Source organism: Pezoporus occidentalis, unplaced genomic scaffold, assembly GCF_034315485.1.
Source record: "Pezoporus occidentalis ecotype Australia unplaced genomic scaffold, CSIRO_AGI_Poc_V1 ctg1792, whole genome shotgun sequence".
Classification (NCBI taxonomy): domain Eukaryota; kingdom Metazoa; phylum Chordata; class Aves; order Psittaciformes; family Psittacidae; genus Pezoporus; species Pezoporus occidentalis.
The window spans coordinates 1-15,752 of NW_026913632.1; the positions used below are offsets into that span (position 1 = coordinate 1).

Below are 15,752 nucleotides of genomic sequence, written 5' to 3' on the forward strand. Positions count from 1 at the left end.
ACGTGACCACCCCCGCTCCCCACGTGACTCGGACCGACCCTCCCGGTGAGTGACCCCCCCCTAACCCCATCGCGGGCTGAGCCCCATTGACCCCAACCCCCCCATTAACCCCCCATTGCCCCCTCATTGACACAACCCCCCCAATGACTTCCCCATTGACACCCCCATTAAGCCCCATTGCCTCCCCATTAGCCCCCCGTTGCCCCCCCGTTGCCCCCCCATTGCCCCGCCATTAACCCCTATTGCCCCCCATTAACCCCCCATTGAACCCCCCATTAACCCCCCACTGCCCCCCATTAACCCCCCATTGCCCCCCCATTAACCCCCCATTGCCCCCCCATTGCCCCCCATGAACCCCCGTTGCCCCCCCATTGCCCCCCCATTAACCCCCATTGCCCCCCCCATTAACCCCAACCCTCCCATTAACCCCCATCTTCCCCCTCTTGGCACCAACCCCCCCATTGACTCCCCCATTGAGCCCCCATTACCCCCAACCACCCCAATAACCCCTCATTGCCCCCTCTTTGACAGCAGCCCCCCATTGACTCCCCCATTGACCCCCTACATTGCCTTCAACCCCCCCATTAACCCCCCATTGTCCCCTCATTGACACCAATCCCCCCATTGACCCCGCCATTGAACCCCTCCGTTGCCTCCAAACCCCCACATTAACCCTTCATTGCCCCCCATTAACCCCACCCCCCATTAACCCCCATTCCCCCCATTGACACAACCCCCCCATTGACTCCCCAATTGCTCATTGACACCAACCCCCCCATTGAGCCCCCATTACCCCAACCCCCCAATAACCCCTCATTGTCCCCCCATTGACACAACCCCCCCATTGACTCCCTAATTGCTCATTGACACCAACCCCCCCCATTGAGCCCCCATTACCCCAACCCCCCAATAACCCCTCATTGTCCCCTCATTGACGCCAACCCCCTCATTGACCCCCTCCATTGCCTCCAAACCCCCCATTAACCCCCATAGCCCCCCCATTAACCCCCATTTCCCCCCATTGACACAATCCCCCCATTGACTCCCAGATTGCTCATTGACACCACCCCCCCCACTGAGCCCCCATTACCCCCAATAACCCCTCATTGCCCCCTCATTGCCACCAACCCCCCCATTGACTCCCCCATTGACCCCAACCTCTACATTGCCCCCAAACCCTCCACTGACCACAAAGCCCCCCCCAAACCCCCATAACCCAGCCCCAAACCCTCCCTTTCCCCCCTCTAATCCCCTCCCTATATCCCAAATACCGCTGCTAACCTCTTCCTTCCCCCCCCCCCCCCCAGGTCTCTTCCCCCCCACCCGCCCCCCACCCCCCACCCCCCCATAGGGGAGATGGAAGCCTCCGGCAGCGACGACAGCGTCCACTTCCCCAGTTATCCCTTCGACTTCCTGGAGTTCCTCAACCACCAGCGCTTCGAGCCCATGGAGCCCTATGGCCACGAGCACCCCAAAGCCCTGCCGGGGCTCCCCTGCGCTCAGCCCCCCTTTGAGTACAACCCCCCCTCCGGCACCGTCCCCCCCCCCAAGCCTAAGGTGGAAGGTGCCGCTTCCTCCTCCTCCTCCTCCTCCTCCTCCTCTTCCTCCCAGCCTAAGAAAGCAGAGGGGAGCGGGGGGGTCCAACCCCCAGCCCCCCCATACCCCCCCCCTCCCGTCTCCGTGCCCCCCCAACCCCTCTTTGAGGCCACCAGCGCCTTCAACACCCCGCAATGGGGCATCGTGGACCTGTCCGGCCACCACCAGCACCTCTTTGGGGGGCTGAAACGAGGGGCCACGGTGGCCACGGCGGCACCGGGGAACCCCCCCCAGCTGGCCGGCGCCCCCCCGGAGGTGGGGGCCAAGGAGGAGAAGGGCTATTTCCGCCGCCTCAAGTACCTGATGGAGCGGCGCTTCCCCTGCGGCGTGTGCCAGAAGGCCTTCAAGCAGTCGTCGCACTTGGTGCAGCACATGCTGGTGCACAGCGGTGAGCGGCCCTACGAGTGCGGCACCTGCGGCCGTGCCTACAACCACGTCTCCAGCCTCATCCGCCACCGGCGCTGCCATAAGGAGCCCGGCGAGGCCGGCGCCGGAGCCAACGGGGGGGTGGCTGCCGCGTCCGGGCTCAACGTGGCGCCCAATGGGGTCAACGTGGTGCCCAGTGGGGTCAGTGCGCCCAATGGAGTCAACGTGGTCAACGTGGTGACCGATGGGGTCAATACAACCAATGTGGTCAACGTGGCGCCCAGTGGAGTCAATACACCTAATGTGGTCAACGTGGCACCCAGTGGAGTCAATGCAGCCAACGTGGCACCCAATGGGGTTAATGCGCCCGGTGCGGTCAACGTGGCACCCAATGGGGTCAATGTACCCAACGCGGTCAACGTGGCGCCCAATAGGGTCAATGCACCCAATGCGGTCAGCGTGGCGCCCAGTGGAGTCAATGCAGCCAACGTGGTCAGTGTGGCAGCCAATGGGGTCAACGCGCCCGGTGGAGTCAGTGCGCCCAGTGCTGTCAGTGTGGCACCCAATGGAGTCCACGCAGCCAATGCGGTCAACGTGGCGCCCAATGGAGTCAACGCGGTGGCCAGCGAGGTCAACGTGGTGCCCAACGGGGTCAGCGCCTTGGTGAGCGGCGTCACCGTGGCACCCACCAGGGTCAGCGTGGCTCCCAATGAGGTCAACGCGGCGCCCAATGGAGTCAACGCCTTGGTGGTCGGCGTCAGCGCGGCGCCCCATGGGGTCAGCGTGGCACCCAGTGGGGTCAACCCGTTGAGTGGAGTCAACGCGACCGCCACGAGAGTCAACCCATTGGCGAGCGGGGTTCACGTAGCACCCAGTGGGGTCACCGTGGCACCCAATGGAGTCACCGTAGCGCCCGCGGGGGCCAACCCAAGCGCCCCCCGCCTCAACCCGTTACCGAGCGGCGTCGCCCTGGCGCCGAGCGGCCTCATCCCGGCTCCCGCTGGCCTCCTGCTGGCTCCGGGCGCGCTCCTGCCGGCTCCCGTCGGCGGCGTGGCGGTGGCTGCGAGCGCCGCGGCCTCGGAGGGCCCCTTCACGTGCCCCTTGTGCTGGAAGGTGTTCAAGAAGCCCAGCCACCTTCACCAGCACCAGATCATCCACACGGGCGAGAAGCCCTTCACCTGCTCCGTGTGCTCCAAGAGCTTCAACCGGCGCGAGAGCCTCACGCGCCACGTCAAGACCCACTCGGGGCTCCTCCGCGTGCCCTGCGGCGCCTGCGGCAAGGAGTTCCGCGACCCGGCCTACCTGCTGCGGCACCAGGCTGCGGCGCACGGCGCCCCGCGCCCCGGCTACGCCTGCGACGTCTGCGGCAAAGCCTACGCCGCCCCGCAGAGCCTCCTGCGGCACCGGCAGCTCCACGCCGCCTACCCCGGCGTGCCCAAAGCCTTCCCTGCCGGCGGCAAGGCGCTGCCAACGGGGAAGAGCTTCGGGTGCGGGGTGTGCGGGCGCTGCTTCGGGCGCCGCGAGACGCTGAAGCGCCACGAGCGCATCCACACCGGGGAGAAGCCGCACCAGTGCGCCGTGTGCGGGAAGCGCTTCCGCGAGTCCTTCCACCTGAGCAAGCACCACGTGGTGCACACGCGCGAGCGGCCCTACAAGTGCGAGCTGTGCGGCAAGGCCTTCGGCTACCCGCAGAGCCTCACCCGCCACAAGCAGATCCATCGCCTGCCCGGCGCCGGCGCCGCCGACGGGCTCAGCTACGGCTGCGCCGAGTGCGGCGAGCGCTTCCCGGACCTGCTGCGCGCCGTGGGCCACAAGGAAGCGCACGCCGCCGACAAGCCCTACGGCTGCGACGCCTGCGGCAAAGCCTTCGGCTTCCTGGAGAGCCTCATGTGGCACAAACTGAGCCACCAACCGGCGCCCGAGCGGCTGCTGCCGGCGACGCCGGAGCCGCCCGAGCCGCCGCCGTTGGTGCCGAGCGCCGAGCGCTTCACGTGCGCGCGCTGCGGGCGCAGCTTCCGCCGCTTCCTAGCGTTGGTGACGCACAAATACCGGCACCTGCCGGCGCCGCGGCGGGCCCCGGCCTGCTCCGAGTGCGGGCGGCGCTTCCCGGGCGCCTTCGAGCTCTTACGGCACCGGCGGCGGCACCGGACCCGCTGCCGCGCCTGCGGGCGGCGCTTCTGGGCCGCGGCGCTGCTGCGGCGGCACCGGCGCCGGTGCCCCGGCGAGGAGCGGCCGTTGGCGTGCGGCGCCTGCGCCCGGCGCTTCCGGCACCGCTGGGCCTTGCGCCGGCACCGCCTGGTGCACGCGGCCGCCCGCGCCTTCAAGTGCGCCCTGTGCCGGCGACGCTTCGCGGCGCCCGCGGCCCTCGGCGAGCACCAGCGCCTGCAGCACGGAGCCGGGGCCCGGCGGCGGCGGTGCCGCGCTTGCGGGTGCCGGTTCCGGTACCGCCGGAACCTCCTGGAGCACCGGCGCGGGCACCACGGCGCCTACGGCTGCGAGCGCTGCGGGAAGAGCTTCTTCCATCTGGCCTGCGCTCTCGGGCACCGGAGCTGCCGGCGCCGGCGCCGGGCACCGCGGAGGAGCCGGGGCGTGGGGGGCAAGGGGAGGGGTGGGGGGGGGGAGAAGGAGGGGTGAGGGGGTTGGGGGGGGAGGGGGGGGGGAATGGGGTGAAGGGGGGGGTTGGGGGGGAGGGGCTGGCGCTTATTAGGGGGTGCTCCATGGGTCAGCGGGAGCTGGCGTGGGCCGTGCGTGGGCTGCCATGTGTGATAGGTGGGTCAGCGGGGGCTGACGCATGATACATGGGTCAACATGGGCTAACATGAGTGATACATGGGTCAACATGGGCTCACGTGTGATACATGGGTCAACATGGGCTAACACGAGTGATACATGGGTCAACATGGGCTCACGTGTGATACATGGGTCAACATGGGCTAACATGAGTGATACATGGGTCAACATGGGCTCACGTGTGATACATGGGCTGTCGTGTGATACATGCATCAAGTTGGGCTAACACGTGTGATACATGGGTCAACATGGGCTCACGTGTGATACATGGGTCAGCATGGGCTCACGTGTGATACATGGGTCAACATGGGCTAACATGAGTGATACATGGGTCAACATGGGCTCACGTGTGATACATGGGCTGTCGTGTGATACATGCATCAAGTTGGGCTAACACATGTGATACATGGGTCAGCATGGGGTCACGTGTGATACATGGGTCAGCATGGGCTCACGTGTGATACATGGGTCAACATGGGCTCACGTGTGATACATGGGTCAATGTGGGCTAACACATTGTACATGGGCTAACGTAGGATACATGGGTCAACATGGGCTAACGTTGGATACATGGGTAAACATGGGCTTCCACGTGTGGTACATGGGTCAACATGGGCTCACCTGTGATACATGGGTCAACATGGGCTAACGTGTGATACATGGGTCAACATGGGCTTCCACGTGTGATACATGGGTCAACATGGGCTTCCACATGTGATACATGGGTCAGCATGGGCTCACCTGTGATACATGGGCTGTCGTGTGATACATGCATCAACGTGGGCGAACACATGTTGTACATGGGTCCACATGGGCTAACGTAGGATACATGGGTCAACATGGGTTAACATGAGTGATACATGGGTCAGCATGTGCTAACACGTGTGATACATGGGTCAACGTGGGCAAACAGGTGTTGTACATGGTTCCACATGGGCTAATGTATGATACATGGGTCAACATGGGCTCACCTGTGGTACATGGGTCAACATGGGCTAACACGTGTTGTACATGGGCTGTGTGATACATGCGTCAATGTGGGTGAACATGTGTTGTACATGGGTCCACATGGGCTAACGTATGATACATGGGTCAACATGGGCTAACGTGTGCTGACACATGTGATAGATACATGGGTCAACGTGTGCTAACATGAGTGATACATGGGTCAACATGGGCTAATGTATGATACATGGGTCAACATGGGCTAACATGAGTGATTCCTGGGTCAACATGGGCTAACATGTGTGGTACATGGGTCCGATGGGCTAACGTGTGATACATGGGCTGTCATGTGATACATCGGTCAACATGGGCTGACACGTGATACATGGGTCAACATGGGCTAACATGAGTGATACATGGGTCAACATGGGCTGACACTTGATACATGGGTCAGCATGGGCTAATGGGTGATACATGGGCTGTCATGTCTGATAGATGGGTCGACATGGGTTAATGTGTGGTACATGGGCTATCACGTGTGATACATCGGCTGCTATGTGATACATGGCTCATCATGGGATGCCATGTGAGATACATGGCTCATCATGGGATGCCATGTGTGATACATGGCTCATCATGGGCTGCCATGTGTGATACATGGCTCATCCTGGGCTGTCATGTGTGATACATGGCTCATCATGGGATGCCATGTGAGATACATGGCTCATCATGGGATGCCATGTGTGATGCATGGCTCATCATGGGCTGTCATGTGTGATACATGGCTCATCATGGGCTGCCATGTGAGATACATGGCTCATCATGGGCTGCCATGTGAGATACATGGCTCATCATGGGCTGTCGTGTGTGATGCATGGATCACCATGGGCTGCCGTGTGTGATGCATGGCTCATCATGGGCTGTCGTGTGATACATGGCTCATCATGGGCTGTCATGTGTGATACATGGCTCATCATGGGCTGTCATGTGTGATACGTGGCTCATCATGGGCTGCCATGTGTGATACATGGCTCATCATGGGCTGCCATGTGTGATACATGGCTCATCCTGGGCTGTCATGTGTGATACATGGCTCATCATGGGCTGCCATGTGTGATACATGGCTCATCCTGGGCTGTCATGTGTGATACATGGCTCATCATGGGCTGCCATGTGTGATACATGGCTTATCCTGGGCTGCCGTGTGTGATACATGGCTCATCATGGGCTGTCGTGTGATACATGGCTCATCATGGGCTGTCATGTGTGATACATGGCTCATCATGGGCTGTCATGTGTGATACATGGCTCATCATGGGCTGTCATGTGTGATACATGGCTCATCCTGGGCTGTCATGTGTGATACATGGCTCATCATGGGCTGCCATGTGTGACACATGGCTCATCATGGGATGCCATGTGTGATACATGGCTCATCATGGGCTGTCATGTGTGACGCATGGCTCATCATGGGCTGTCGTGTGATGCATGGCTCATCATGGGCTGTCATGTGTGATGCATGGCTCATCATGGGCTGCCATGTGTGATACACGGCCCAACACGGCTCCTCATGGCCTGGCACGGAGCAGCACACGGCACAAGGCAAGGGCTCTTGGGATGGTGCAGCACGGCTCAACATGGCTCTCCATGCTCCAACACGGTTCTACATGCTCCAACATGGTTCTACATGCTCCAACATGGCTCTTCATGCTCCAACATGGCTCTACATGCTCCAACATGGCTCTACATGCTCCAACACGTGTGTTCCCTGTGGGGCTGAGCCCAGGCCCAGCTCAGCGCAGCGCTGGAGCCATTGAAGTGCTGAGACCCCAATGGGACCTGGGCTTGGGGGGGATTCAATGGGGGGGCAATGGGGGTACAATGGGATCAGTGGGGGTGCAACGGGATGTGGGGTCAATGGGATCAATGGGGGTTCAGTGGGGGCAATGGGGGGTCAATGGGATCAATGGGGGTGCAATGGCATCAATGGGGGTTCAGTGGGAGCAATGGGGGTGCAATGGGATCAATGGGGGTTCCATGGGGGCAATGGGAGATCAATGGGATCAATGGGGGGTCAATGGGAGTGCAATGGGATTAATGGGGGTTCAATGGGGGTACAATGGGATCAATGGGGATTCAATGGGGGGTCAATGGGATCAATGGGGGTTCAATGGGATCAATGGGGGTGCAATGGGATCAATGGGGGGTCAATGGGATTAATGGGGGTGCAATGAGATCAATGGGGGGTCAATGGGATTAATGGGGGTTCAAATGGGGGTGCAATGAGATCAATGGGGGGTCAATGGGATTAATGGGGGTTCAAATGGGGGTGCAATGAGATCAATGGGGGGTCAATGGGATTAATGGGGGTTCAAATGTGGGTGCAGTGGGATCAATGAGGGTTCAATTGGATCAATGGGGCTTCTATGGGGGGTAATGGGGGTCACTGGGTGGTCTCTGAGGGGTTGGGGGGACCCTGGGATCAATGGGAGTCTATGGGGGGGTCACTGGTCAATGGGGGGGCTCCATGGGGGTCACGGGGGGGGTCCCAGTTTTCTCAATGAGGCACCAGCAGAGAAATGGGAAAATCCAAGCGGTTTTAATGGGAATGGACTTGGGGGGCTGGGGGGGGGGGGGGGGGGGGTTGGGCAGCATCGCTCTGGAAAGGGCCCCAGGACCCCAACCCATCGGCCCCCAAGTTCCACCATCCAAGACCCCCCCCCCCCAATGGAGCCACCGGCCCCACACATTGAACCCCATTGAGCAGCACTGAGCCCCATGGCCACCAGCCCTCTGTGTCCCGTTCCCCCCCCCCATCGGCCGCCATCTCTCCATGATGAGCCCCATGGCCTCCACCTCCCATTCCACCACCGCCATTGGCCACCACCCCGCTATGGTGATCTCCATAGGGCCACCATCCCTCCACATCCCCACCCCATTGGCCACCACCCCTCTATGGTGACCTCTATGGGGCCACCATCCCCACCCCATTGGCCACCACCCCTCTATGATGACCTCCATAGGGCCACCATCCTTCCATGTCCCCACCCCATTGGCCACCACCCCTCTATGATGACCTCCATAGGGCCACCATCCTTCCATGTCCCCACCCCATTGGCCACCATCCCTATATGATGAGCCCCATCTCTCCCCAGTGACCTCCATGGGACCACCATCCCTCCATGATGCCCCCTGGATCCATCCCATCACCATGCCGAGCCCATGACCACCATCCCCACCCCATTGGCCCCCACCCCTCTATGATACTCCGTGGATCCACCCCATCACCATGCCAAGCCCATGGCCACCATCCGCACCCCATTGGCCACCATCTCTCTATGATGAGGCCCCCATGGGGCCCCCAACCTTCTATGTCTGAACCCCATTGGCCACCACCCCTCTATGGTGACCTCCATAGGGCCACCATCTCTCTATGATGCCCTCCTGGATCCACCCCATCACCATGATGAGCCCATGGCCACCACCCCCATCCCACTGGCCACCATCCCTCTATGATGACCTCCATATGGCCACCATCCTTCCATGTCCCCACCCCCTTGGCCACCATCCCTATATGATGAGCCCCATCTCTCCCCAGTGCCCTCTATGGGGCCACCATCCCTCCATGATGCCCCCTGGATCCACCCCATCGCCATGACGAGCCCATGACCACCATCCCCTCTCCATTGGCCACCACCCCTCTATGATGACCTCCAGAGGGCCACCATCCTTCCATGTCCCCACCCCCTTGGCCACCATCCCTATATGATGAGCCCCATCTCTCCCCAGTGCCCTCTATGGGGCCACCATCTCTTCATGAAGCCCCCTGGATCCACCCCATCACCATCCCGAGCCCATGACCACCATCCCCACCCCATTGGCCACCATCCCTCCATGATGCCCCCTGGTTCCACCCCATCACCATGCCGAGCCCATGACCACCATCCCCACCCCATTGACCACCCCCCCCCATCCCAACCCCCATGGAACCCCCATCCCACCCCCCTTCCCCCCCACCCTCACGCCCTCGCGTGGCTCTTCCTCCGCAGGTGCCTGCGCAGGGCCCCGCGCTCCCCGAAGCGCCGCTGGCACAGGGCGCACTGGAAGGGGCGCTCGCCGCTGTGCACGCGCTGGTGCTGCCCCAGCTCGCCGGGGTGGCGGAAGCGGCGCGGGCAGAGGGCGCAGGCGTGGGGCTGGCGCCCGCCGTGGCTCACCCGGTGCCGCTCCAGGTGCGAGCGCCGCTTGAAGGCCTTGCCGCAGGCCCGGCACTCGTGGGGCTTGTGCGGGGAGTGCGCGATGCGGTGGCGGCGGAGGTAGGACGGGAACGGGAACGCGCGACCGCACTCCGGGCAGCGCAGCGCCGCTCTGTGGTCACCGGTGGGACTGCACCGCACTGCAGCGCTGGGGTCATTGGCGGCATTGAACCGCAGCGCCGCTCTGTGGTCACCGGTGGGACTGCACCGCACCGCAGCGCTGGGGTCATTGGTGGCATTGAACCGCAGCGCCGCGCTGTGGTCACCGCTGGGATTGCACCGCACCGCAGCGCTGTGGTCATTGGTGGCATTGAACCGCAGCGCCGCGCTGTGGTCACCGGTGGGACTGCACCGCACCGCAGCGCTGTGGTCATTGGTGGCATTGAACCGCAGCGCCGCGCTGTGGTCACCGGTGGGACTGCACCGCACCGCAGCGCTGTGGTCATTGATGGGTGCGGACCGCAGCGCCGCGCTGTGGTCACTGTTGGGGTTGCACCGCAGCGCCGCGCTGTGGTCATTGGTGGCATTGAACCGCAGCGCCGCGCTGTGGTCACCGCCGGGACTGCACCGCAGCGCAGCGCTGGGGTCATTGGTGGCATTGAACCGCAGCGCCGCGCTGTGGTCACCGCCGGGACTGCACCGCACCGCAGCGCTGGGGTCATTGGCGGTATTGCACCGCAGCGCCGCGCTGTGGTCACCGGTGCGATTGCACCGCAGCGCCGCGCTGTGGTCACTGCCGGGACTGCACCGCGCCGCAGCGCTGTGGTCATTGGTGGTATTGCACCGCAGCGCCACGCTGTGGTCATTGGCGGTATTGCACCGCAGCGCCACGCTGTGGTCATTGGTGGTATTGCACCGCAGCGCCGCGCTGTGGTCACTGCTGGGACTGCACCGCAGCGCCGCGCTGTGGTCATTGGCGGTATTGCACCGCAGCGCCACGCTGTGGTCATTGGCGGTATTGCACCGCAGCGCTGCGCTGTGGTCATTGGCGGTATTGCACCGCAGCGCCACGCTGTGGTCATTGGCGGTATTGCACCGCAGCGCCGCGCTGTGGTCACTGTTGGTAACTGCAGCGCCGCCGCTGTCCGTGACCAGCACCGTGTAGGGCAGCCCCTGCGCGTCGATGAGCAGGTAACGACCCCCCGGGGCGGGGGGCGGCTCTGCGGGGGGGGGGGTAGCGGGAGGAGGGGGGGAGCTGTGGGGAGAGGAGAGGGGGGGGTTAATGGAAGGGTCTTGGGAACCCAATGTGGGGGGATACGGGGGGCAGCGATCACAATGGGGAGCAGATACGGAGGGGGACATGGGGGGGGGGTCCTAATGGGTGGGGGGCTATGGGGGGCAGAGGTATTGGGGTCCCAATGGAGGGGATACAGGGGTCCAGGGATCAGGGTGCTCACGGGGGGGCTCCGGGGGGCACAGGCCCCAGTGGGGGAGCCGATGGGGGTCCCAAGCACCAGGGTCCTCATGGGGGGGGATATGGAGGGCACAGATACGGGGGTCCCACCCCTTGGGGTCCCCATGGGGGGGCTCTGGGGATGTGTGGGGCAGATGCGGACCCCCCCTCCCCTCCCCATCGCGGTTATGGGGCAGGTCCAGGGGTGTCCCCCCGCCCCCCCGTGCCCCCCCCCTCCGTTACCTCCCGGCTCCTCCGCGCCCCGGGCCCTTCATCGCGGCCCGCTCAGCACCGGGGGGGGGGTCGGGGGGGGGTCTCCGGGGCCGCCGCATCGGGGCCCCCCCCCCCCCATCGGACCCGCGGTGGTGCCGCAGCGTTTGGAGTCCGGGTGGAAACAACGCGGAGCATCCCCCAACCCCCCCCCCCAACCCCCCCCGCAGCAGGATATCGCGATACCTCCTCTTCCCCCCCCCCCCTCTATCGCGATACAGCTCCCCTCCCCCCTTATCGCCCTGCGATCGCTTTGCTCTCCGGGGTGATGGGGGAGGGGGGGAGGGGGCTCAGGGAGCATCGCGCAAGAACCGCGCCCGAACGGAGCCGAAACGGGGGCGTGGGGGGAGGGGTGGGGGTTGGGGGGAGGGGAGGAGCGGGGGTTGTGGCCCCCCCCCCTTTTCCATAGCCCCCCCCCCCCACCATAGATCCCCCCCATAGGCACCTATAGAGCGCTCCCTTCGCCATCGCTCCCTGCGCCTCTTCACGCACGGGCGGCGGCCGCCGGGAGGATGCGGAGCGGGGTGAGCGCTGGGAACCCCCCCATAGGCACCCCAATGGACCCCCAACCCCCCCATGGGCACTCCAATGGACCCCCAACCCCCCCATGGGCACCCCAATGGACCCCGAACCGCCCCATGGGCACCCCAGTAGACCCCAACCCCCCCCATGGGCACCCCAATGGACCCCCAACCGCCCCATGGGCACCCCAATGGACCCCAACCCCCCCCATGGGCACCCCAATGGACCCCCAACCGCCCCATGGGCACCCCAATGGACCCCAAACCCCCCCATGGGCACCCCAATGGACCCCCAACCCCCCCCATGGGCACCCCTGTGGGGCTCTATGGGGAGGGGGAAAGGGGATTGGGTCCCCTTATGGGGAGGTCGCGGTGCGGGAGGTGCCTGGGAACCATGGGGGGGGCATTGGGACCCATGGGGGGGGCATTGGGAACCATGGGGGGGGCATTGGGACCCATGGGGGGGCATTGGGATCCATGGGGGGGCATTGGGATCCATGGGGGGGGGCATTGGGACCCATGGGGGGGCATTGGGAACCATGGGGGGGCATTGGGATCCATGGGGGGGGCATTGGGACCCATGGGGGGGCATTGGGATCCATGGGGGGGGCATTGGGATCCATGGGGGGGCATTGGGAACCATGGGGGGGGCATTGGGATCCATGGGGGGGGCATTGGGAACCATGGGGGGGGCATTGGGAACCATGGGGGGGCATTGGGAACCATGGGGGGGGCATTGGGACCCATGGGGGGGGCATTGGGACCCATGGGGGGGCATTGGGACCCATGGGGGGGGGCATTGGGAACCATGGGGGGGCATTGGGGGGGGCATTGGAACCTATGGGGGGGCATTGGGACCTATGGGGGGGCATTGGGACCCATGGGGGGGCATTGGGAACCATGGGGGGGGCATTGGGATCCATGGGGGGGGCATTGGGACCCAGGGGGGGGGCATTGGGAACCATGGGGGGGCATTGGGATCCATGGGGGGGCATTGGGAACCATGGGGGGGCATTGGGACCCATGGGGGGGGATTGGGAACCATGGGGGGGGGCATTGGGAACCATGGGGGGGCATTGGGACCCCCATGGGGGGGCATTGGACCCCATGGGGGGGGCATTGGGGTCCATGGGGGGGCATTGGGACCCATGGGGGGGGCATTGGGAACCCATGGGGGGGCATGATGGGGGAACCATGGGGGGGGCATTGGACCCCAATAGGGGTCACTGATGGGAAGGCATGGACCTCAATGTGGGGGTCATTGATTGGGGGGGCATGGACCCCAATGGGGGGGGTAATTGATGGGGGGCATGGACCCCAATGGAGGGGTCACTGATGAGGGGGCATGGACCCCAATGGGTGTCATTGATGGTGGGGCATAGACCTCAATGGGGAGGGGTGATTGATAGAGGGGCATGGACCCCAATGGGTGTCATTGATGGGGAGGTATGGACCCCAATGGGGGGGTCATTGATGGGGGAGCATGGACCCCCATGTGGGGGTCATTGATAGAGAGGCATGGACCCCAATGGGGGGGTCATTGATGGGGGGGCATGGACCACATTGGGTGTCATTGGGGGGGGGGCATGGACCCCAGTTGGGGGGGTCATTGATGGGGGATCATGGACCCCAATGGGGAGGTCACTGATGGGGAGGCATGGACCACATTGGGTGTCATTGGGGGGGGGCATGGACCCCAGTTGGGGGGGTCATTGATGGGGGATCATGGACCCCAATGGGGAGGTCACTGATGGGGAGGCATGGACCCCATTGGCTGTCATGGGTGGGGGGCATGGACCCCAATGGGGGGTGTAATTGATGGGGGGGAATGGACCAGAATGGGGGGTTATTGATGGGGGGGGGGGCATGAAGCCATTTGGGGGTGACAATGATGGGGGGGGGCATGGACCCCAATGGGAGGGTCATTGATAGAGGGGCATGGAGCCATTTGGGGTGTCATTGATGGGGGGCCATAGACCCATTGGGGGGGTCACTGACAGGGCCTCAAGGGGGTGTCATTGATGGGGATGTTCATGGACCCCCTTGGGGGCTCATTCATGGGGGGGCATGGACCCATTTGGGGGGACACTGATGGGGGGGTCATTGATGGGGGGTCATGGACCCCAATGTGGGGTCATTGATGGGGGGCTCATTGATGGGGGGCTCATTGATGGGGGGGCTCATTGATGGGGGGGGAATGGACCCCAGTGTGGGGTCATTGATGTGGGTCTCATTGATGAGGGTCTCATTGATGGGGGGCTCATTGATGGGGGAGCTCATGGACCCATTGGGGGGTCATTGATGGGGGAGTCATTGATGTGGGTCTCATTGATGGGGGGCTCATGGACCCATTGGGGGGTCATTGATGGGGGGGTCATTGATGGGGGTCTCATTGATGGGGGGGCTCATGGACCCATTGGGGGGTCATTGATGGGGGGGTCATTGATGGCGGGGTCATTGATGGGGGGAAATGGACCCCAATGTGGGGTCATTGATGGGGGGGTCATGGGGGGGGTTCATTGATGGGAGTTTCATTGATGGGAGGGAAAAGGACCCCAATGGGGGCTTATTGATGTGGGTCTCATTGATGTGGGTCTCATTGATGTGGGGGCATGGACCCATTGGGGGGGTCACTGATGGGGGTCTCACTGATGGGGGTCCCATTGATGTGGGTCCCACTGATGTTGGTCCCATCGATGTTGGTCCCACTGATGCTGGTCCCATCGATGTGGGTCCCACTGATGGGGGTCCCACTGATGGGGGTCCCATTGATGTTGGTCCCATCGATGTGGGTCCCACTGATGTGGGTCCCACTGATGTGGTTCCCATTGATGTGGGTCCCATCGATGTGGGTCCCACTGATGTGGGTCCCACTGATGTTGGTCCCACTGATGTGGGTCCCACTGATGTTGGTCCCATCGATGTGGGTCCCACTGATGTGGGTCCCATTGATGCCCCCCCAGTCAAAAAGGACGAGGAGACCTTTGAGGTCTCGCTCCCCTTCGAGGAGCCCCCCCCGGTGGAGCCCCCCCTGTTCTACAGCATCAGCCCCCCCCCGGGCGCCTATGAAGGTGGGTGCCTGTGGGGCTGAGCCCCATGGCTGTGGGGCTGGGGCTCCATTCCCCGGCTGTGGGGCTGAGGTTGGGGGTCCCGCAGACCCCCCCGGCCCGCGGGTGCAGCTGAGCCTGGCCCTGGAGCGCAATTCCTGGCTCCAGAAGCGGATCCAGGACCTGGAGGAGGAGCGGGATTTCCTGCGCAGGCAGCTCCAGGGATTCATCTGGGGCAGCCGTGAGTGAGCCGCGGCTGGGGGGGGCACTGGGGGGGGTATGGGGGGTGTGGGGGGGAATGGGGTATGGGGGGTGTATGGGGGGTGTATGGGATATGGGGTATAGGGGGTATGGGGGGTGTATGGGATATGGGGTATAGGGGGTATGCGGGGTATATGGGGGGTGTATGGGGTATATGGGGTAAGGGGTATATGGGGTATGGGGTATGGGGGGAATGGGGTGTGGGTTATGGGGAATATGGGGTATGGGGGGATATGGGGGGTATGGGGGTGTGTATAGGGTATATGGGATATGGGGTATAGGGGGTGTATGGGGGATGGGGGATGTGGGG

General features: G+C 63.5%; 2 protein-coding genes and 2 long non-coding RNA genes across 4 annotated transcripts; 2 read left to right on the forward strand and 2 right to left on the reverse strand.

The window, feature by feature from the left end:
• Positions 1-1,329: 1,329 nt before the first annotated feature.
• On the forward strand, positions 1,330-5,401 carry ZNF865 (zinc finger protein 865). Its single transcript, XM_062614963.1, has 3 exons — positions 1,330-2,163; positions 2,677-4,570; positions 5,289-5,401. The coding sequence occupies exons 1-3, from the start codon at positions 1,357-1,359 to the stop codon at positions 5,399-5,401; spliced, it is 2,814 nt and encodes a 937-aa protein (XP_062470947.1). The 5' UTR covers positions 1,330-1,356.
• Positions 5,402-8,540: 3,139 nt separating this feature from the next.
• LOC134161784 (uncharacterized) lies at positions 8,541-9,142 on the reverse strand. The gene is made up of 3 exons (XR_009964082.1): positions 9,094-9,142; positions 8,857-9,029; positions 8,541-8,660 (listed from the first exon to the last, which is right to left on the reverse strand). It is a non-coding gene; the product is annotated as an uncharacterized LOC134161784 (long non-coding RNA).
• Positions 9,143-9,699: 557 nt separating this feature from the next.
• Positions 9,700-11,783, reverse strand: LOC134161785 (zinc finger protein 658B-like). The gene is made up of 2 exons (XM_062614962.1): positions 11,587-11,783; positions 9,700-11,145 (listed from the first exon to the last, which is right to left on the reverse strand). Exons 1-2 carry the CDS (start codon positions 11,673-11,675, stop codon positions 9,717-9,719), a joined length of 1,518 nt encoding a protein of 505 aa, XP_062470946.1. The 5' UTR covers positions 11,676-11,783; the 3' UTR covers positions 9,700-9,716.
• On the forward strand, positions 10,982-15,431 carry LOC134161786 (uncharacterized). The gene is made up of 4 exons (XR_009964083.1): positions 10,982-11,081; positions 12,055-12,137; positions 15,098-15,205; positions 15,291-15,431. It is a non-coding gene; the product is annotated as an uncharacterized LOC134161786 (long non-coding RNA).
• Positions 15,432-15,752: the final 321 nt, after the last annotated feature.

Bases quoted from the DNA above. Each gene is read 5' to 3' on its own strand.
- ZNF865 (XM_062614963.1), top strand. From the start codon at position 1,357: ATGGAAGCCTCCGGCAGCGACGACAGCGTCCACTTCCCCAGTTATCCC. The intron at 2,164-2,676 runs GTCAGTGCGCCC...GCTCCCAATGAG, and splicing joins TCAACGTGGTGCCCAGTGGG to GTCAACGCGGCGCCCAATGG. The intron at 4,571-5,288 runs GTGGGGGGGGGG...GGGCTAACGTAG, and splicing joins CGTGGGGGGCAAGGGGAGGG to GATACATGGGTCAACATGGG.
- LOC134161785 (XM_062614962.1), bottom strand. From the start codon at position 11,675: ATGCGGCGGCCCCGGAGACCCCCCCCCGACCCCCCCCCCGGTGCTGAG. The intron at 11,146-11,586 runs GTAACGGAGGGG...CTCTCCCCACAG, and splicing joins GGGCGCGGAGGAGCCGGGAG to CTCCCCCCCTCCTCCCGCTA.